General features: G+C 40.9%; 1 protein-coding gene across 1 annotated transcript in view; it reads right to left on the reverse strand.

Moving 5' to 3' along the window:
* MCTS1 (MCTS1 re-initiation and release factor) overlaps positions 1-24185 on the reverse strand; it is a 403683-nt gene that overhangs the window by 156355 nt on the left and 223143 nt on the right. The window contains exon 4 of the mRNA XM_044057335.1: positions 7656-7789. Coding sequence (XP_043913270.1) covers positions 7656-7789 — 134 coding nt within the window. The remainder of the gene's footprint in view (positions 1-7655; positions 7790-24185) is intronic.

A 24185-nucleotide genomic window follows, 5' to 3' on the forward strand; every position in this document is an offset into this window, starting at 1 on the left:
GGCTGAAGTAATAGCCACCAGAAAGGCAGTCTTACAAGACAGTAATTTAAGGTCACAGGTAGCTGCAAGCTTGAAAGACTTCTGCGTTGAAGACTGGAGCACTAGAGTGAGATTCCAAAGAAGGGGAAGTATCCTTTACAGGGGATCTCAGCAAAAATCTCCCTTTAAGGCAGGCCTTACATAGCCTAGAAGAAAAGGTGGGACTCTCTCCCAGATGGAAGCTGGAGATGGTGGCCAGTTGGAGTTTGGTCATAGAAAAACTAGCCCCTTGTTGAAAAAGAGAGACCAGGAACAGTAAGATATCCGGAACAGACACAGAAAAAGGGGTCTAGATTGCACTGTTTTGCCCAAATAGAGAATCATTTCCATTTACTGGAATAAACCTTCTTGGTACAGGGCTTCTGGGAAGCCAAAATATAGACTTGACTAGGACAGAATCACTGAAATTGGAGGCACCAAGCAGTCAGACGAAGGGACTGAAGACTGGTAAGACGGAAGCCTCCAAGGATGGTAAATGAGATCCAGAATAGGATCCAGTATCCAGGATGGATATTTTAGATGAGACCAAAAAAGGGAGAACCATGTTTGATGAGGTCAGAAGGGGGCAATGAGGATGAGGGAAGTCTTAAGACGACGAGCTTTCTGAAAGACCTTGGGAATGAGAGGAGTTGGGGGATAGACATACAGAAGACCCGTTGGCCAATCGTGAACGAGAGCGTCCTGGGGGGCTCCCCCATTGGGGGATCAGGACAAAGTATTTGCTACATTTGTGATTGATCAGAGAGGCAAAAAGATTGCAACAAGTAAGACCCTAGAGGTCGAATATCCTTCTTGCCACTGACAGATACAGGGACCACTCTTGAGGACTCAGAACAGACCTGCTGAGTTTGTTGGCCAAGACATTGTAACTGCCGGGAATATGCAGTGCAAGAAGAAAACGCCTGGAAGACATTGCCTATTCCCACTCTCTCATGGCCTCTCTGCACAAGAGATAAGATAATGTTCCCCCTGCTTGTTAATGTACCAGACCACCGCCATGCTGTCCGTCTGAATTGCAATGGTCCCCAGAAGGAGACAGTCTTGAAAGGCGTGCAATGTGAGAAGGACTACTTTCAGCTCCAAGACATTGATGTGCAATTTGGTCTCTAAGGAGACTATGTGCCTTGGACAATCCTTCCCCGATAATGCCCTACCCCCACCCTAACAAGAAGGTGTCAGTGGTCACCATGGCTTGGGGAAGACAGAAGGGTCGGCCTAGAAGGAGCTCCTGACCTTGAAGCCACCAAGCAAGGTGACGTCTGCAAACTTTAGAAATCCTAATGGTTATGGACATAGGATGAAGATGGGCAGACCACTGAACTGCAAGGGTCCATTGTAGAACTCGCATGTGAAATCTGGTGAGGGGGACTACCTGAATCGCTGCCACCATGGAACCTAGGGCTTTTTTTTGTGTCTTTCGGCTTTTCCCGGTTAGGGGTCGCTACAGCGAAACTCCGGTCCGCTAATGATTGGTAGTGGATTTTTACGTACCGGGTTACCAGCCCTGACGCACAACCTTCAACAAAGGCATGCTCCATTCACGTATGCCTCCACACAGAAGACACTCTAGCTGAGAATCGAACGGGACAACGTCTTGCTATGAGGCGACAACGCTACCGCAGCACCATGGACATAGGATGAAGATGGGCCAACCACTGAACTGCAAGGGTCCATTGTAGAACTCGCATGTGAAATCGGGTGAGGGGGACTAACTGAATCGCTGCCACCATGGAAACTAGGGCTTACAAGGCTTAAAAAATTAAGACAACTGAGGGACACTTTAGATCCAGAAGGAGACGGACCAGATCCTGAATCACCTCGACTCTGCATGGGGGGACTCCTGCAGTCTCTAGCACCATGTCTAGAAGGAACCCAATAAACTCCAGACTGACATGGGACAAGATGAGATTTGGGCATGTTGACTATAATGCCTATGTCCTGAAAGAGACTGTGTGCACACTCTGTGATCAGTAAGAGTTTATGACTTATGGGTGCCGTGAGGAACCATTCGTCCAGGTACAGGAAGACCTGGAAACCTTGCAGCCTGATATGGGCTGCCACCACTGCCATACATTTGGTGAACACCCAGGGGCTGAGGTGAGGCCAAAGGGCAGGGTTCTGAACTATGATTGTCCCCCAGCCGGAAGCGCAGGTATCTCCTGGAGCATCTGTCTATTTTGATGTGATAGTATGCATCCTTGAGATCCACTGAGCACATCCAATCATCCTTGCGCAGAAGAGGCAGAATGGACTAAACAGTGACCATCCGGAACTTCGACCTCTTGACCTGCAGATATAACAAGCTAAGGTCCAGAATGGGACGCAGGTCCCCAGTCTTTTTGAGCACTAAAATGAAGTGAAATAAGTTCAGGACCCTTGTTGTCCTGTTGGGACCTCCTGGATGGCTATTTTTTGAAGGAGGTCTTGGACCTCCAGAAGGGCCAACTCCCTTTGACGGGGTGGAACATCTGGGAGACATTTTTGAGTTGGAAGGAACTGAAAAAAGGGAATGAAGTGACCTCTGGACACTACGTTTAACACCCACTGATCTGAGGTAATACTTGTCCAGGTTAGTGGGTGAAGGGATAGATGACACCCGACCGTCTCCAGGGCAGGTCAGCCGGGCAGCACTTCAGGAGCGCTAAGCGTACTTCTCTAAGAATGGTTCCCGGAAGTCCTGGTTCTGTGGACCCTCTGCTTCTAGGGCGGCATATGCTGTCAAACCTCCTTCCCCGGCCAGAAGAAGAGGATTCCTGAGGAGCATCCTGGAAGGAAGACAGACCTGCGGAACCATAGTTTCTTACTATCCCTCTGATTCTTGGAAAAAGATCGTTGGCGAGTAGAGAACTTGATCCTAACCGTGGACCGAGTCTTTCCCTCCTGCTCTGGGTCAAAGTTTCCCTAACAGAAGGGCCAAACAAGGTTGGCCCATCGAAAGGGGGATTGGTGAAGGACTCCTTGAAGTTATCCGCAAACCCACAAAGACGAAACCAGGCATGACACCTAATGGCAATGCCAGTGCCTGCTGCTCGAGAGGTGGCCTCCACCACATTGGAGATCAACCTCATTGAGGCATTAGTTAATGAAGTCAGTGCAGAAAGCTTTGGAGAGACCAATTTAAGACTTTCCAGAGGCAACAACTCAGAAGGGGAATTGGAGAGTTCAGATACCAAGTCCCTTTGCAGCAGAGTAAAGTGTGCCATATAATTGGTTACCCTCAGTCCAAACGTAGCTGAGGCAAACACCCGCTTCCAAACATAGTCAATCGCCTGTGACTACCTGTTCGGGGGATGGACTGTAGAGCTCTGTTCGGCAAGCTTCTTTTTCATAGCTGTGGCCACCACATTGGCATCGATGGAAACACCTTTGCTCCAGAATGCATTGTCTTTAGGGGGACTTAAGAATTTATCAGCTCTTTTGGAACTGGTTCTAGCGTGTCTGGCTCCTTCCACACCCTGCTTGAAATGAGCCGGATGAGCTCATCGGCAGGGGTAGACACCCAGGTAGAAGATGGGCCCATCCCAAACACTTTCAGGAACACAGATTCCTCTGAAGACGGGGCGGGGGAAGACCAACCTCCTCACTCTTTCAGGATCTCAAGGATGTCACCAAAGGACACCTCTTCAGACGGACGCCTGGGGGACCCGTCTCCTTCCTCGAAATCCATCAGTGAGCAACTCACTAAGAAGTCCAAGTGGCTCCTCATGCATGTCCTCTTCCGAGAAGGTTCCTCCATGGTGGGTTCTGGGGAGGACTTGGAAGAGGAAGGGACCATAATGTAGGCAATGCCCATCTGAAGACGCTCATGGGAGGGCTGACCTTGGTGGGATAATGAGGTCTCACCGCCCAAAATCAAGAGCCTGGGTTGGATTCAGGGCCAAGGAAGAGACTTGCTGCCCATCGAGAGATGGCCCTCTCTACTGCCCAGAAGGCTGATGGGCTGGACGAACCCCCCCTCATCCCCACCAGACGCAGCCGACTGTGATGGGGGAGGTGACCCCAATGCAGCACTGATGTCCCCATACGATATTGGTCCCAAGCTGTCCAAGGCGGAGGCCCCTAGGGTTAGAGTAGGGAGCAGTCTGAAAACTTAAGGGGTCAAGGCACCACCAGATCTGAGGGCAACAGAGCTGAATCCGCCAGGGACCCAGACGGTGTGGAAAGGGAAGAGATGCCAAACACCGCTGGCCTCTCCCTTGGGAGCCATAATCCTGGGGGACTGAACCCAAATGGGTTGGTCAGGGAGAGAGGAGTTCTGTGGCTGGTGAAGACCCCCTGGGCATGCGGGTAGGGGATGTCAACAAACCCAGTTCAATTTGGGCTTTGAGAAAGCTCCTCATCATCCTATCCATATCTGAAGGCAGCAGACTCCTGGTAGAATGGGAAGATAGTGAGGAATGTCCCGGCCTAGCTGAGGGTCTCTAATCTCAGGAGGAAGGCCTGCTGGAAACCCCAGATCTGATCTCCTAGGTCTGGAGGGGGAACTTTCAACAACAATAATCGGATCCGACAAAACTGTCGGATCCGAGGGCCTGCTCGGATTTGAAGATGTGAATGGCAGAGCTGTCAGATCCGATGGAAAGGTAGGATCCGAGGACAGTCTAGGTCAGCTCAGATCCGACAGCAGAAGCCAGGGCTCTCTGAGCAGAAGAGCCCGGATCCGAAGATAGAGAGACTGGTCTCGTATCATGGGAGCTGTGATCAGAGAGCCTCGGCTTTTTGGCAGGAGAATCCCACAAGGAAGAAGACTTCCTCTTGGAATCAAAGGAAGGCTTAGAAAAAGACCCTGTAACCAGAGGACTTCCCTTTGGCCAGCCCTTTCAGGAGAAGCTTGTTTCTGTGATCTAGGAGAGCCCTGGGGTTGAAGCAATCACAAATATCACTATCACACTCAACCTCCAAACAGAGCTCTCCTAGAGAGTAAACACACTCCTCGTGCAAGTCGGAATGGGGCATTTTCCAACTGCATGAGGAGCACCTTTTGAAACCAATGGGTTTCTCAGACATCCCACTATCTGGCACGCGAGCGCACACACAAACGTGCACACACAAGCACACACAAACACGCGCGCACACACAAACACACACAAACACGCGCGCGCACACAAACACACGCGCGCACACACAAACACACGCGCGCACACAAACACACACGCGCACACACACACAAACACGCGCGCGCACACACAAACACGCGCGCGCACACACAAACACGCGCGCGCACACACAAACACGCGCGCGCACACACAAACACGTGTGCACTTCCTCTTGGAATCCGAGGAGGGCTTAGAAAAAGACCCTGTAACCAGAGGACCCCCTTTGGCCAGCCCTTTCAGGAGAAGCTTGTTTCTGTGATCTAGGAGAGCCCTGGGGTTGAAGCAGTCACAAATATCACACTCAACCTCCAAACAGAGCTCTCCTAGACAGTAAACACACTCCTCGTGCAAGTCGGAATGGGACATTTTCCAACTGCATGAGGAGCACCTTTTGAAACCAATGGGTTTCTCAAACATCCCACTATCTGGCGCGTGCACACACAAACGTGCACACACAAACGTGCACACATACACACACAAACACGCGCACGCATGCTCACACACACAAATGTGCACACGTGCGCACACAAACGCATACAGACACAAACGTGCGCGCACACGCACAAACGTGTCCACACACAAACACGCAGTGCACAAACACGCACACACAAACACACGCACACACAAACGCACACAAACACACACAAACGTATGCACACAAATGCATGCACACAAACGCACACACAAACATACACACACACAAACACACGCACACACAAACATACAGCACAACCACGAGAGTTGGAGGGGGGGGGGGTTCTTAAGACTGGGAAAGAGAAAGCACGGAAACCTGGGTAAAGATCTAAAAATATAACTACACTAAGCTAAACTAAGCTAACGCACTACCGGGAGGGGAGAAAACTAACAAGACAGGTAGGAAAGAGAAAAGAGGAAAAGAAAACCCCAAGAAAAGGGAAAAAAAAAGCTACTTAACTGAACGTAGATATACTTGAGCTACAGGAAGCACGTCTTATCTGAGGGTTAAATCACAAGATGGTCCGATTGACATTGACATGCTGTGTTGACTTCACTCTGAAATGAAGAAATTAATTTTTTTTTTCTAAATTTGTTTTCACCTCAGTGATGAAACAGTAGAATCCCTCTTAACTGGTCTCGCTGGGACCAGACCTTAGGTTGGATACACGAATGGCTAGTTAATCAGAAAAAGCATACAAAATACTATTTACAGGTTACAAATCAGATAGTGTTAGTATGCATTTTTCTAATGAATATGAAGTCTAAAACTCAAATGTCTGTCATTATTTAGCCTAGAGGAGGCAGAAGTGTTGTTCTTTTCTGCTGTCTTTTGCTAGGACTACTGCAGAAATGTGATGGCCAGATAAGAGGGAGTCTACTGCATTTTATAAAGACACAAAGGGCATTATGGTGGCTGACTGTGATCCTTTTTCTTTCTATTAGCTTATAAAATACAATAACCGAATTTCATGACAGTCAATAGCAAAACATCCATCCGTCTTTCTGAATGAGTTCTGTTTCCTTTGATTTTTATTAAAATTCAAGTATGGCATAGAACTTTAAGGTTTGAAAAAAGTAAAACAATTTATCAGACTGAGAATTGAAGGATCCCAAACGTGAAGTTTCTAAATACAGAGCAAGATGTCGGCAGATTCTAAATGACCCTACAAGGACTACTAGCTTTTATAACAAAAACCAAGACAAGACTAAAATATAAATACATTTTTCTGTACACAGGACTGCTGGAAATGAATCATAGGAAAGAACATACAATTTGTGATGGGTGGAGCTTTCTTGTTCAGGTACATCTGCATGCTAAACCTGAAAAACCTGTTTTGTTCAAGTTCAGACATGTTACTCCTGATGCTATCTGTGTGAGTTATGATGCTGGGCATCTGCTACAAGTAACAAACATCTTCTTGGCCAATAGCTATAATCAGAGACCTGACCTAACCTAACCACTGTTTCCTTGTGCTAATAAATTAATAAAGACTTGAGCTGTACCTTCCCTACTTTGTCTACATGATAGAACAGGAGAGACAATTATAAGAAAAATGTAAAGATAAGAGTTAACAATATGCCAAAAACTAACAGGTTCAGGTGCAAAACATATGGAATAGTTTCTCAATAACCTTTTTCCTTATATGTCACACTGTTTGTGCTACACTAAAGGGAAGGAAAAGTACTATATGGTAAGAAAAACCTAACTTGAGAAATTTACATATTTGATGCATCTTTTAAAGTCTGTTCTTCATTAACAGTTCTATGGACTACAACCTTGAAACGTTTAGATTTTCATATGTACCCACTGTAGTTTATGCTACTGTAACACAAATCAAAAAGGGTCCTTTTAACGACTGTACTTGCCTGGTTACCAAATACAACCAAAACTGAACAGTGACAGAAAACACTTTGAAGATTACTCTGGTAAATGCTCAGCATTACATTATTAGACTTCTAGAAATATGATGATTAGACTTGACTAAAGGTCAAAAAAGGCTAATCCTGTAGTATAAAATGCTCATTAAACCATAGAAAGGATACAACTACTTTTTCAGCTTCACATGGATAGAGTTTGGCTCCAGGAGATGTCAAGCCAGGACACATTATATTAGCTCCACTAAGAACAAACTTTATGGCACCTTTATCTACTTGCTGATGTGGAAGAATAAAAGGATCTTAAAAAAAGAAAAAAACACACACAATCAGAAAAAGCAATACATATAAATTTCAAATTATGCATTCAACAGACATTTTCACCTACAAAAACTGTATTAATGTATACTTCACTTAAATGATGTATAAACTTTAGTTAAACTTGGGTATTTCTTCCAGTGGACCAGAAGGTTTCTTTACTCTGGAACATGACATAACTGGCACAACGCACAATGTCTGCAACACTCTTCTCTACGACTTACCTGTACTGGTCAATGGCAAGTAGGCTGACCGTAGCCTTCTTGACGAGTTACCATAAAACTACACATTCACCAACAGTCTACTCAGAGAACACTGATGTGTCCTCTGTAACTAGGTTAGGTTGGCTCTCGAAGTGCAAGGTACCCAGTTCCCTCCTCTGTATTGGTCAGAAATTGCATTTCAATTACAAGCCTAAAAGCAATGAGTCTAAATAGAAATGCCTTCCCCAAAATGCTTGACCTTTCAAACTACAAATTTTTGCTAGACTGCCTCAAAAGATATCCACTGAAAAAAACAGCCTTTAAAGCATGTTGCCTAAATACTTAGAAGAATAAATACATCACCCAACATGCACAAGGCTGTCTATTACTTAAGACAGGCATGTGTCATTTATTCCTACCTTTGAAAATCTGGAAATGTTTTAAAAGATGATTAAAGTAGAAGTGCACTTACATTCACCATCTCCTAAATTAGACCTTGAAAAAGGCTCCAGTATATTTTATATCCCAGATATGTCCCACTAAAATACAAGTAACTACAAGTAAAATATCCGCTTTTGTCACTGCAAAGAACTCTTCTTCTGTTTTTACGGGTAATATTACATGTCTTAATTTCTTCAAGTATGCCAAGTTGCATCTGATGATAGTAGATATTGTTTCACAAAAATGTGTTCTTGCTCCCTCTCACTGCTGACCTCAGTGATAACCAACACCAGTTTTGACCAATCATTCCCTATAATGGCAGTAAGGGTTAAGGAGTGGGGACCAAAGTGCCTTCATAAATCAGGAGAAAAAAGGTGGTTTACTTTGCTGTCTCGACCTGCAATACCCTCCCCCAAACATGGTGCACTAACATCTGTGAAGAATGCATGGACATGCTTTGCGAGTGCTACACTGCTACAGTGACCTCTTAGCATGTTGTTTGCCTACTGTGTATTCCCAACTCTACTAAAAGCTTTACCAGATAGCACAAAAGCACAACCTATTCACTCCACTGCAACTATCCTACTACCCAACTGACATTTGGCCTCAAGCCACTCTAATCTTCCCACTCCTCAGCAACCACACAGATAATCAGGGTGCTAACTGAAGTGAGGCCACTGGCATTACAGATGGAAGCTCCCCATCTTTCCTTACCATCAGACTGGCCCTTTTGCCATCTCAAAATCTGACTTTTATTACTTCTTAGTAACTGCAGTGTCTTATACTTTTCATGCATATGATCGGCAGACATTTTCTTACTAGGTTCTCCCTGTAAAATAAACTGCATTGTTCCTGAAAAAGTAACTAGTTACCAGGACAGTAAGTAAGGAAACAGAGACAGAATTCTGAAAAATAAGCAAGCGATCACAAAAGAGAAAAGCAAACACCCATTTGACAGTACAGCTGTACACTTTATGCATGCAATGCTAAATCTGACCATTTGGCAAAAGAATCCACCATGTTTACCACCCTCTATCATACAATCCATACCATAGACAGAGCTACCACATTCCCCACACATGCTGTCACTTAATTGCTTTTATCTCAAATCTTTGCAAACTCACAGATGAAGAACTGTTGAAGACCAGCCCTTTTTTCCACCACTACTGACCACAAACTGTACCGCAAGAATGTGCGTCAAATATCGGACATGTGTTTTTTCCACTGTAACTTAAAAAGAGTCTGTAGTAGAAATAAAAGGAAAGCTGTGCCAAGTACTACTCCAGAGGTAATACTTCCAAAACTTGTAGCCACCAATACGTGTTCAGAAATTCAGAAAGACTGGCAAAGATTAAGCAACCCACAGATATAATACTCAGGCCACTGCCAGTCATTCTAAATCAGATATAAAATATGGACGTGCACAGCTACACAATTACAGATACAAATTTATGGCCACAGTAAGTCTGAGTCCACTTTCACTTACAAAACTATAACCAAACTGCTCAACTTGTTTTCTAAACTTTATGCCCAATGCATATCATATTCAACATACAGGTGGAGGGGTGCCTATAATGGTTAAGGTCTTTACCTCCCAGACACAAGGTTTAATTCTTACCTCTGGTTATCGGCTAGGCTTTTAATAGTCTGCAGACTGATAGGCTAGTATCTACCTATGAGAACCTACGAGATGCACAGCTGAGAAGATTATACGTGTCACATTACACCTACTAATACCTTGCAATTAAAAGACAATAATATTCCTAAATAAAAATTTCTCATTCCAATGTATTCTCCCACACACAAAAGATCCCTATAATGCAACATGCAAATAAAGCATGACTTGCTTCTCCCTTTATGTAGCACTTCTATGAACTTGAGGTTTCAGAGAAATCATATGTTCACAGGGAAACCTGAATTCTTTAAGAATTTATCTCAGTGGTTCCTACAGATAAATGCTCATCACATTTAAAATTTCTAGCCCAACAAAGGAGTCTCCAAGAATGCAGTCTTCTGCATTACTCTGCTGTATCATAAAAACGTTTGCTCCAGTTTACAGTGACAAGTCAAATCTGCTGTTACAGTCAAGTGTCTAAGAACAAGACAGACAGGAGAAACTATGGCTGACAAATTGAGTGAGCGGGACGAGCTACTTACAGACATTTTACTCTTTCTACTTTTTCACCGCCGTCATCCAGTTCTAGCAATCCCTCATTCCATTCTGGCCCATTCAGTTCTCCAAGCATGAAAGGAAGGCAGGAGTCAGGACAGGTTGTCATCTAATGGGAGCTTGAAAGTTTTGTTCATTCTTAACACCACCATCAAATCAGCTGACTAAACACTGCTAAGGTAGGACCTGCAATAACAGGCCAGTCCTGCATGTATATATAGAAATAAGAACAGATATGAGATAAAAAGTTATATGCTGCTTAGCAGGCCAGAACACCCTTACAGGTTCATAGCTTCATAGGGGGTTACTAGGCTAATGGCCCTAGAGCCCTTACAAGCCTAGGCATATTTATTCGAAGTAGCCCCAATTGTCAGTGGTTAGGCGAATGAAGTTTGCAGGGGTACGGGTCTATGGCAGTTAATGCTGACTTCCTCTGTCGGGAAGGGACATGGGACACCACCTCAGGAGTGAATTTGCAGTAACCCAGCCATACATCTAGGTTGCGTTTGAAGAGGGTCAGGGAGGGGCTCTGTTTCACATGAATTGGAAGCTTGTTCCAGAGAAGTAGCAGTCTCTGGGAGATGTATCTATCTCTTCAGCATGACCTATTCATGTCAGAGGCTAGGTTAAGATACCTGGAGCGAGTGACCCTCCTGCAGTTTGATACCCTTCCCAGGGACACACACTGTATACACTGACATTTGGCTTTCACAAGCTATCAGCCGTGAAACACAATTGTACCATCCACATGAGGGGTTAGCTGCAAACTTCTGCACACCTTAAACCCAGTTCCCTCGGTCTCTGGACTCCAGAGATAAACCTGATTCACCTGGGCTACACAGTACTTACATAAATTATTTAACAGTATGAATCTGTTGGGCTGATTTGGAGGAGAAAGTGAGAGGTATGACAAAGTGGTCAGTTTATGTGGATCACATGGCAACACCTACAGTGGGCTTATTTTTGGAAGTGTGCTTTAAATTCTGATGTACATTTGGGCTAACAGGAGAGGTTTTATGGGTAGACTGGAAGAGATTCCTCGAGAGGTTTGGCTCTAAGCTTGAGAATAAAAAGAATATCAGGACGCAAAAAGAAGGGCAGAAGAAAAGGTCACACACTACAGTGTGGGAGAAAGAAGCAGAAATAAAATATCAGTATGGCAGTCTTATCAAGGTAATTTTGAAATAAAACAGACTACAAATTTAACTAACCACTTCAAGTGATATAAGAGCATTACTATTCCATAGAAAAATCAAGATATGAAGACAAAAAATCCAGTTCCTGACAACAGCAGTGCTTTAAATATCCAAAAGAATATCACAAGATTAATGTTAATCCTTGCATTAAGACATTACATGAACTATTCAACGCATGATTTTCAAAAATATGTTTCTTATACTACAGTCATATACATGACTAGTATACACGCATCAAAAATGGGCAGTGTCTATACATGATCACTCTTTTTCCACCACAGTCATACAAACATCTATGTGATAGACTTTAATCCCCTCGCAACAAGGAGTGTAACATCTGCCCTATGATGGAGCATTACCAACAATACTGGCAATGTTCCTGAAAGGCACCGGAGGAAAATAAACCAGATGGACAGGTTGCAGATATGCTGCAACAGACAAACTCAAAAATCCCTCCTTAAGGAAAGTACCTCGCACACACTGGTAAAGATTCAAAGGAAGCTCTGCCTCTAAAAATCTAAATTAAAATGCTCTGTGAATGTACTGAATGAAGTCCAGATCACAGCTGGACAGATTCCTTAGAAATTCATTCTTGGAAGGCAAGACACAAAGGTATCCACAAAATATGGCAAAAACTTAATTTGTCACACACACACTACATTCACAGCTACAAATACACTTCATAAACAGACTTTCAAACACTGACCTATCCATGATAAAATATACTTTACTTCTGAGCTAGAAGTTTTTACAATCTCATCTGGTCTCCTTCCAGGTGACACCAAATCTGTCTGCAGACATCAAAACAGCAAAGCAGGCTTTCTTCACTTCCTTCCTGCAAGCAGTACAGTATTAGGAAATGCATAAAACAGATACTTAAGTATCATCTGACTTGCAATGTACTCTACTTGGTACATCAACTGGCTCTAGCCTCTCTTCCATTCCAATTTGGCATTTCTTCCCTCAGAACTTCCTGTGCTAAGGTGCACATGGCCAATATGTACAAAAACAAACTAAGAAAACTAGCCCCTACGTCCTCCTGCTCCCCAAACCACAGTACATTTATTTATTTTATTTATTTATTTATTTTACATTTGTTGACCGGGCTAGTCTAGCTGGATATATGTCCATTTTCAGTAGAGGCCCGGGGAGAAAAGCTCCAAACATGAATATTGAGACAGTTAACAATACATAGAACCATTAAGAATAAATGCAGAGGTAGCAATGGTCTAGTGAACAGTTATAATAATACATTTGTATACTAAACAGTATTAGTAGAAATTAACTAAACAATTCTATAAAAAACTAAACTAAAAACAATTCTATAAATCACACTAGAAGGTATGAGCAAGTCTTAGTTATGGGAAAGAATATATATGTCATTGTCTTATTCAAGAGGAAGAGTAGTACTACGATTTGGAAGTAAAGGTTAAAGGAGAAGGGATAGGGTTAAGAACAGAAGGGGAAAAAGATGTCGGTCTGGGTTAGTACATGGACAAAGCCAATGAGCTTTCAGATGTTCTTTAAGATGTTTTTTAAAAAGAGAAGTAGAAGCAAGGGTAGATAATTCAGCAGGAAGCTGATTCCAGAATTTTCCTGCAGTGTTTGAGAAAAGTGAATCCCCGGCTTTGTTGTTGGCTTTATTTGAGGAAACTAGAAGCTTGTTAGCAGAGCGTAGTGTAGCTAGATTAGTGTATGGTGTAATTAGATTAGTGAGGATAGGGGTGTTGTTAGGGTGGTACAGGGTCTTGCGCGTAATAAGTAATTGTTGAAAGAGTATCTGGTTTTTCAGTTCTAGCCATCCAAGTTGTTTGAGGTTAAGGCAGTGGTGAGTTTTAAAGGGGGAACATGTGATGAATCTAGCTATACTATTATAACAGGTGGAGAGTTTGGAGAGGTTGTTTTTGGATAGGTTGGTATATATAACAGAGGCATAGAAGAGGGTAGAAATAAGGTGGGTTTGGGCAATTGCTTTCCTTGCAGAAGGGGTAAGGAAGGGTTTTATTCTATAGAAGGTGCCAAGTTTTCTGTTAACAGACTTTATAGTGGAGTTTATGTGTTCATCGTAGTTGAGATGATTATCAATAGTTACACCTAGTAGGCGGGTTGTAGTCTCTGGGATAATGTTGGTACCATTGTTAGAGGTTAGAGAGAAGAAATGAATGGGTGATTTATGAGTAGGAGTAAAAAGCAGTAGTTTTGTTTTTTTTTTGGGATTAAGGAGGCAGTGTTGCATAAACCAGTTTTCAACATTCTGAAAAACAGTTTGGGTGAGGGAGTGGAGAGAGGATATATTCTTGGCTGTGCAGATTAAAGTGGAGTCATCAGCATATTGAATGCAGGTGGCTTGAGGTAAGTTCATGTGTAAGTTATTAATAAATAAGGAGAAGAGTAGGGGACCTAAGATAGAGCCCTGGGGTACTCCAATATTTACTGGAAGTAGTGAAGACAGATTGTTATGCCAAAGTACTGCTTGCTGTCTATTTTCCAGATAAGACCTAAACCATTGCATGGCTTGAGGATCGAGAGAGTGAGCCTTTAGTTTGTTTAATAGTAGGTTATGGTTAACCATGTCAAAGGCTTTTGATAGGTCAATGAATAGAGCAGAGGAAAAAGAGTTATTGTTACGATTTTTATATATAGAGTCGGTAAAGGATAAAAGGGCAGTAGATGTGCTATGGAATGGCCTGAAGCCAAGTTGGCAGTTTGCCAGTAGGTTATTTTGTAGTAAGTGGTTAAGCAGTTGTTTGTGAATACATTTTTCCATTATCTTAGCTAATGGGGAGAGTAAAGCAATAGGGTGAAAGTTAGAGAGCTCAGTAGATGGTCCTCCTTTATCTAGAGGGATGATATGGGATATTTTCCATAAAGCAGGGATTTTGCCCTCAGAGATAGTTCTGTTAATAAGGATTGAGATGGGATAGTCTATGGCTTTTGTGGCAATTTGTAGGTATTCAGATGGGAGATGGTCAGCAGAAGGGGTGCAAGGTTTAAATTTTTGAAGAAGCTTACAGATGAGAGAAGTAGATACAGGTTGTATTTGAAAGGTGGGTAGAGAAGTATTGCAGTTATTAGGTTGGGTAGCAGTGGGGGGTGGTAAAGAATTGGCTAGGGTTTGAATGGCATCCGTGAAATAGTTATTAAAGGCATCGAGGATTAGGTTGGAGTTGCTATTGTTGAAACCGGTTGGGTCAGGAGTAGTAGTGTGACCTGGCTGAAGAAGTTTGTTTATCCCAGACCAGAATTTTTGTGGAGTTTGTTGATTTGTTTGTTGAAGGTGTAGGAAGAAATCTTTTTTGTCTCTAAGAATATCCTTTTTGGTGGTATTTCTTAGTTGTTTAAATTGGAGGTGGGTTGTTGTACATTTGGTAGATCTCCATTTGGCCCAGATTTTATTTCTGAGGAGCATCTTTTGCCTAATTTGTTTTGTGAGCCAAGGGGCAGATTTGGTTTTTATTCTAGTGGAGCGATAAGGTGCATGGGAGTCTAGGATTTGAAGAAAGTTTGTATTAAAATAGGTGACAGCTTCGTCTAGTTCTAGATAGGTTAGTGGGGACCAGTCACATGCTTGCAATTCGGTTAAGAAGCTGTCTGGATTAAAGAATTTTTTTAAGTGGGAGGTTTTGAGATTATGAGTAGTTGCAATATGGACTTTTTGTCTAATAATGTAGGTAAGTACGTGGTCACTGATATCGTCTGGAAGAGTTCCTGGAGTATAAGATTCAGGGTGGCTATTAATAAGAATCCTGTCCAGAGTACTTTCCTTGTTACTAGGTTTATGGATTCTTGTAAGAGTTGTTATTAATTGTGAGAATCCGAAGAGGTTTATGTGGTTGGTAGGGTTTAGAGAACTACAAGTGGACCAGTCTATGTTAACATCACCAAGTTCAATGGTCTCCTGGGGTAGTTTGGTAGAGAGGTGACTCAGCAGGTTCTCTAGAGAATATGTGTTATTACCTGGAGGTAGATGCATGCAGATTATATAGATAGATTTGGAGTTATTGATTTGGAGTTTGATAGATAGGGTTTCAGATTTAGAGTCTAATGATGGAAGCAAATTAATGGGGGAAATTTGGAGATTAGATTTATAGAGAATGGCTAAACCCCCACCTTTTATTATTTTACGGTCATTTCTGAGGATGTTATAGCCAGGAGGGCTAATTTCCTGGTCTGCAGTAGATGGTTTTAGCCAAGTTTCTGTAAGACATAGAATGTCAAATGAATGGATATCTAGGAGTGCATGCAGGTGGGAGACTTTATTGTTAATACTTCTAATGTTCAGGTGAGCTATCAGAAGGGAGTTAGATGGATTCGTAATTGTAGAAAGTATAGGTACTGTAAAATTGGTAGGGTTAGTGGGGGAGTCAGTAAAGGGGCCAGGGTTTGGATGAATGTCACCGTCTAAGAGAGGGTGTTGCTGAGGGTATAGTAGAGATTTTAGGAGTTTATAGAGGTTATTAAAAGTCTTTTTGGTAGGGAAGTAAATCATGTGGGTTGTTCTGTGGAATTTTGGTAATATATAGTTAGAGAAACAGGTTATGTAACTATGGTTAAGGAAAAACGTGAAAGAAGATGGTAAAGTCTGTTGGCTGCAATGGTTTTGTTCAGATAGAGAAAGATGTTCGTAGGAGGTAAGTGAGTAAGGTATGGTAAGAAAGGCTAGTGTGGTAGTTAGAAATAAAAAGGTGGTGAATATAGTTTTATTAGATGGGGCCATAGTTGTTAAGTTGATATTCTATATAAAATTTAATTAATTTAAAAAAAGTCTACTGAGTGCAATTACAAAGAACTGTTTTGCCAAAGTTCAATATCTTCCCCTAAAGGCTGAGCAATGTCAGAGGATGCTGCATTTAGCATGGAGGAACAGAAGTACAAAGGTCCCTGCATGGGGTTTGGAAGGGACACACACTGCAGTTCACATCTAAGAACACTACATTCATTTTTATATAGAATATCAACTTAACAACCCTTTAATTTAACTACACTATTAACTGTAGCGTTTTTTTTTAAACAAGAAACATCTTTATTAAATTATCATGTATGACATAGACAATATTACATTTATATAAATGAAAATAAACCATAGCAACACAATCTCAGTTGCAAACATTATACATTCCAAACTGTGCCAACACAGCTATAGCTACAAACACCATACATTGTTTTTACTAAATCCAGTCACTGTTAGTCATCCATTACATAGCTCATCCAAATTCTGCCTTAGTTTAAACTTCATTCCTCCTCTGCATGTTATTGATCCCACATTTCCAATTTTTTCCTAGGTAATTTGCTCCTATCTTTTTCTAAAGATCCCAGTTCCAGTTGTTTTATCTCTGTTACTATCTTCGTTACTTCTAATAAAGGTGCTTTAGACTTTGATTTGCATTTTCTAGTAATTGCTTTTTTCGCAGCCATTGTAATTACACTCACAAAGGCCTTACTATGTTTAGGCAATTCCTATTTTGTATCATAGCTCAAAAAATAATTTCCCAGTTACTCCAATTTGCTCACCTAGCATCTCTGACAAAGCAGTCTGCAGAGAATCTTTAAAGTCTGACAACTCATTACACTCCCAGAAATATGTTCCCAGTTACCTCTTTCTTCATCACACCTCCAACATTTGCTGTCTACCTGAGGAAAAATTCTTTGGAGTCTGCTTAGGATATAAAAATGACTATGAAAACACTTACAAGCAAAAATTGTTGCTCATTTGGGAGACATGCATATACCCTCCCCCCACTGTTTTTGTGTATTGCTTGTCCAGTCTCTGTTCCCAATCCCTTCTAACCTTCTCCAATTTGAATCCTATAGTTATCGTGCAGTATTTTACATGCTGTACTAAGTATTCTTTTTTAACAGCAGCTTCTATTCTAAATTCTACTAAAAGGTCTACCAGTGCTGGTCTTAGGATCCCCCCTATTTTTCTCTTTGTCTACACTGTGATATCAATCCTTGATAGGGAAGGCAATCTCAAGCCTGTAGGCCAAATAAATTCTTGGCATCTTCCCATTCTATTACCTTTCCCTCTCTAGTTATTTCCTCCCCAAACCTTGCTTCCTTTGCCATTTTTCTCCAGTACATTCCCACCGCCTCTTGCTTGTCTGTATCCCTAATTGCAGTCATCCCTATAGGCAGAATCTCCTTTCTCCATTCCCATGTTGGCTTAGTTCTTAGAAGACCTTTTGCTACTCAAGAGTATAACATTCTGTATGATACTGTTGTTCAAAATCCCAATCTCTCCCTGTTACTTAAGCTTCCTCCCCCGTTTCATCATCATCTTTTTCCACTTTGTTTTCTGCTTGTGCTATGCATAGGGGTCTTAACTGTGTTGCTGTAAAATACCCCTTCAGCTTGGGTAATTCTAATCCACACTGTTCTATTAGAAGAAAAAGCTTATCCCACTTGACTCGTGCAGTCCCCCCCCAATAAAATATTTCAGCTCTTTATTAATTGCTATCCACAACTTCTCCTCTGGTTGATAAAAATATGCCTGACCTGTGTATAAAATTAAAGGGACTAAACATTTTAACTGCTTGTATCTTACTGTCAATATCCATATTAACAGAGCTTCCATTTTTCTCAGTTTTTGTATTATCTTTTCTTTAGTCTCTTCCCACATATCCTTAGCTACTACACCCATATCATTTTAATCCATACCCCTAAATACTTAATTTTATCATGTCCCCATAAATATGGATATTGCTGAACCAATTCAAATGTGGGTACATAATTTACCGCTATTGCTTTTGTTTTAGCTTCATTAATTTTGTATCCCAAAAAGATTTGAAGCTGTCTCAATATGTTCCACAGCAGTGTAATGTCCCTTTCTTTCTGGTTTTGTCAGTTATAAAACAATGTCATCTGCAAACAGAGCCATCTTTTCTTGACTACCATACCAATTGTATCCTTGAATTTCTGAGTTCCTTATTTTCTTTGCCAATGGTACTAAATATAATGCAAATAACAAAGGGGAAAGAGGACATACCTGGCTGTTTCCTCTTGCTCAAGCAAAGATTATCAGAGGGGGACCCCACTCACTAAAAATTTCACCTCAGAGCCTTCATACATCCTCCTAATCAACCATACAATTTTATCAGGGAATGTAAATGCTTTCATTGCTCTGCTCATAAAATCCCAGATTACTCTGTAAAATGCTTTCTCTGCATCAAGACCCACCAGCAACAGTGGTATTTTCTTACAGTCTGCCTCCCTATGGATCATCACTGTTCTATTTATGTTGTCAAATGTTTGCCTCCCCTCCACAAAACCACATTGATCTGTATCTATCAATTTTGGCATCACTTTTGCCATTCTTTTAGCCATTATAGACAAACACTTTATAATAATGGTTTAGTACTGAAATAAGTCTGTATGAAGCTGGATCTGATGGATCTTTACCCTCTTTAGGTATAACAGCTACTACTGCTTTCTTCCATGACACGTTGATACTTCTCTTCCTACTAAAATGCTGTTAAACAAAGCCTTTCAAATTTTTTTCAGTTTTTCCTCCTAGCTTCCAAACTTCCACAGGAATACAAACTATTCCTGGGGACTTTCCTGTAGATTGGTTATACATCATTTGTATCTCATCTCCTCCTGTCTCTAACCTTGGTACATTTAAATTCTTCTATAAACATTTCCATTTGTACCTTTTCTTGATTTCCATATTTCTCTGCTTTATACAGACTTTCATAAAATTTCCAAAATATGTATGCTACTTCTACAGGATCACTTGTTATAGGCTCCCTAAGCTTGGTGACAGCCCCTTCTACTTTCTGTTGCCTGAGTCACTGTGCTAAAAGTTTTTGTGCTCTAAGGTTATTATCGAAAATCAGCTGCTCAACAGCAATCTTTCTAAACTCATGCAAATCAAACTGGGGTAATCCCTTATCTTCTGTTTAGCATTCTGCACTTGCTCCTCTTGCTCTGTGAGATTCCCCCCATTTTGCAATACTTTAATATTTGTCAGTCCATCTAAATAATTATTGTTGTTTCTTAACCATACGTCAACCCCATTTTTAAATGTAACTTTAATTTTATCACACTCCCTAGCTATATTTTCAGAAGTTGTTTCTATCTTCTCTAAGAGCTCCTGAATAATTTCCACTACCCATTCCTTAAATTCCTCTCTTTTCAACAGATAGGTGGTAAAGCACCAGTGTCTCATTTTTATTTCATTACCTTGTGTTTTTATTTTAATTATTGGCGCATGATCTGAAATAGTTATTGGGTGCGTATCAAGACCTTTAATTAAATGCACATATTCCTGTGAAATGTAAATTCTGTCTAGCGTAGCCCAGTTTTTGTACCTTGGGGAATAATATGCAAATGCGCTCAGAATTACTAGTACTGAATTCACTTCAAATCTTCCATGCCAAATATTTTCACAAGTTTCTTTAAAAATCTACCCTCCTTTGTTATATTTTCCTTTCTGGGCCCCCCCCAAACACAACTTCACTGTTGCAAATCAAATTCAGTCCCCACCTATAAGTAATATTCCTTACTGAAAGATGATTACTCCCAGAATTTTCTTAAGCTCCATTATAGTAGTTTTTGGTTAAATATAAATACATGCCACTATAATCCTCCTCCCATGCCAGTAGACCCTTAGTACTACAAATCCACCATTATTGTCTTTTTTTTCCGACTTCTATTACTACTGGAGCTCCTCTTGCAATTAATGTAAGTACTCCTCTCTTACTTTGCCCTAGGTACTCCACTGAATAACCACCCTGAAAACCTTTCTTTATCAAATTCACATGTTCCACTTCTTTCTAGCTGTGACTCCTTATAGCATAGCTATTTGCACTTTACATTTTTAATGTAGTTCAAGACTCTTTTTTGTATCTGTGAGACCATTAACATTTAAAGACATTACAGAAAGAATCATTCTTGAGAGATTATTATTCCCACCTTTTATGTACAACAACTTTTTTGTTAAATGTCTAGATCCAGCTATTGTGCTACATACATGCATTGTTTAGCAGGGTTAAATTTTATACAATTGTTTACTGTCATCTTCATTTGAGCCTATGTCGCATTTTGCAGAACTTTTTGTTTTACTGAAAACCCTCAAACAAAAATACACACACAACCCAAATACCCCCCACAACCTATTAACTTAACACACAAAACTATGTACATCTTTAAATATTGAAGTTTTACCCTCCTAATAGGAAAAAAAAGTTCCAAATTGAGAGCTGCACACAGAGACTTGAGCTAAACAGAAAGTTCATCCATGCTAAGATGCATGGTAGAGCCTGTGATTCTTTTAAGTGCTGTTTTTTTCCCTTATTTTTATAGCTCTGTCAGCAGGGAACATGCCTGAATGCTTTCAGAAAACATTTTCTCCAAGCCATTTCTCTATCACAAATTGTCTGCTAGTGACACGAGAACCAGATACAGGACTGTTTACTAGAAAAAGATCCTATAATACTCAACACTCTTTTTCATTTACTTACAATCTGTTAAATCTTGTTACTATATAAAGTTAATGGCCTTAACCCAGTCATTCCCCTATGCAAGAATGAGAAAAAGCACACTAAGTTTCTTGTCATACTCTTAACCAGATCCTTTTTACCTTGCAGTGCCAACATTTCTTAAAACTGAAAAGGGAGAAAGAGAGAGAAGGGAGAAAGAAACAAAAAGAATAAACAGAAGCACCTATTTATATCAGTAACCCCATTACACTTAAAATAACTGAAAAAGTTTACAACATGCAAATAAAATCATGCACCACTTAAGAAATACTGTTAAGAAAAAATTATGTTTACTTGCAGTTAACTCTCTCCCTCCTCTTCCCCTAAAGTATTTTTCTGAATATTAATGACATGAAGTAGGGCATATGGTTAAGTCCCCTACAAATTTAACAAAGTCCAAACAAATCCAATATTTCCAAATTTTCTTGTTCTGTCCCATTTCACAAATATAATTATTGCTTTGTAATCCCACATTTGACAGTTTCCAAGTTACTGATTTTAGTCTCCAAACATTAATGATATGAAGTAGGGCATATGCTTTTAGAGTCCACTACATGTTTAACAAAGACCAAGTCAGTCCAGTACTTCCAGATTCTCCTTTTCTATTCCTGTTCATCTCCATCTCCCAAACCCAGTCTCTGCTTCATCTCTAGTGCACTCTCGATTCTTCTAGTCAACTCCTATGCTTTTTTCCCCTCTCTCAAGCATTTTCCATTGAAACACTGGAAAAGGTTTCACTGGCACAGGCTCTCAAGTGGTCTTTATGACCAGACGAACAAGAAGCAGAATCTCCTTCTGTTTCACAGCTCAGTTTTTGTTGGACAAACTTTTGTATTTCTTCCTTAGCATGTACGTCATCAAAATGTTTTTGCCCCTCCAGGGAAAATATTTTGAAGATAGCTGGGTATAGCAGTCTGAATCTCATGCCTGCTCCTCGACATTCCCTATATAATGGAATAAATTTATTCCTCTTCAGCCTGGTGTACAAAGAGTAATCATTCTCCACAAACAAACACTCTGCTGTTTCCCACTTTTAGTACTCTCGGCCACAGTTTTGTCAGAATCAACTACTCCTACTGGTAAGACTACATTTTTACTATTAAACATCTACGTTTTTTTATCTCATAGCCAAGTTTGGAGCATACACATATGTCCTTTCAATTAACAATTCCTGTTGTGAAATACCAGTCAAGTTGCTTATTTGTGCTTTCATAAAATTAATAGTCTGTTCCTTGTTCCTTCCAGATTCTCAAGTACAGCAGAAAATCTCAGTTTTTCTGTACATGTTCTGTCTTCTAATTCTATTATTTTTTGAAACCGCTCTTCTTGTGCAGTTTCATATTCAGCCAGGCTTTTCTTCATTTCACCCTCTGAGTTTTGCAGTTTTATCATGTCATCTGAGTATCCGTTTAAAGCTTCTTCCATTTTTTTCCAGCCTTTCAATGTTTGAGTTGATATACTTCATCAATGTTTCATTTATTTTAGTCAGGTTTAGATCTTGAGTAAACCTCCTTTACTACATATCTCCTCCTCATTTTCCCAGAGCGCAGCAACAGTTGGACTCCTAGTCTGCACTCCATAAGTATTTTAATTGTATCCAATGCTATACAGGCAGTTAAACTCCTTTGACTGCTAAATTGCACGTGCTCAAGTTATTTTGAATGATCACTACTGTTTCTTGCTTTTGTATGTGCATTCCACTGAATTTTTTTTAAAAAGCTTCTCTTTCACTCACTGTTAAGACGGTCTTGAAAGAACATTCAGCAAAGGATTTCCAGCTAGCTGTTTAATAGGTTTGTGGTAGCATTGCACTTGTGGGTTTCTTCTACTGTGTTTTACATTTGGAGGACTGGGTTTATTATCTTGTGGTAGAAGGTGTTTGCCTGGTCTATCCGAGTTGGGAAATACAGAAAAGGACTCATAGTGTAGTCATTTTACTGGTCGTGCGGCTAGAAATTTTGTGTATTTGTTTGGGATTTGGGTAGGTGTGCCCTGTACAAAAGCAAACGCCTACAAAGCAAATTTTCCCTGTAGAACAGTCCATAAAAACTGTACCCTGTAAAGCAGTAATGCAGGGTAAATTCCCTGCACACCAACAAGCTTAGAACAGACAGATGGGCGTGGAGTAGCAACACTTAAAGATCCATTAGAATTCAGTGTTAAAGTTAGTAGAATTTAGCATAATTTGCCTCAATAAAACACTTGTTAGACTGCACCAACAGAGCACCCTTAATGGCCTCCTAACCCCAATACATCACCCTCTTGTATCTCAACAAAGGACTGGACAGTATGGATATGCAAATTCCTAACTTTTCTGTAGTCAGCTTGGAGGATATGGGCATCTTGAGACATTGCAGCAATTGTCCGAATTTAATCCTTAAAGAAGCAGACACGGTATGTGAGATGCGCACTTGTACAATGATACAGGAGGCTAAACTCTTGCAAACAAGAGCACATCAAGATGTCAAAACCACGCACAACACCCACACAGAACAACGTAAGCAGAGGCACTAAATATCTTCTTAAACAAAGATAGCCTAGACCAACCACTGTCAAAGATATGCCTTAGCAAGCCCAAAATCATTCAGAAAAATCACTACCTAACACCACACATACTGTCACTTTCAGTTGAGCTCCAAATACTAAGCCCTTAAGGCAAGCAAACTTTTCCCAAGACTCTCGTCATAGGGAACCCCACTGTAAGATATATTGATGCTCCTCTAACCAGGCTGAAGAAGAAGAATATAATTGCTAGTTGCTTATCTGGAGCCAGGATCGGTGAAATCAAACACACATTCAAGTCATTATGCCACAGGTACAAGTATGGTATGATTCCATCATAGTCCATGTAATTAAATGAACTGAGATGTACCTCCCTGGACTATATGAAG

The sequence above is a fragment of the Protopterus annectens genome, chromosome 15.part0, assembly GCF_019279795.1.
Source record: "Protopterus annectens isolate FY-2018-M chromosome 15.part0, PAN1.0, whole genome shotgun sequence".
Lineage (NCBI taxonomy): Eukaryota > Metazoa > Chordata > Ceratodontiformes > Protopteridae > Protopterus > Protopterus annectens.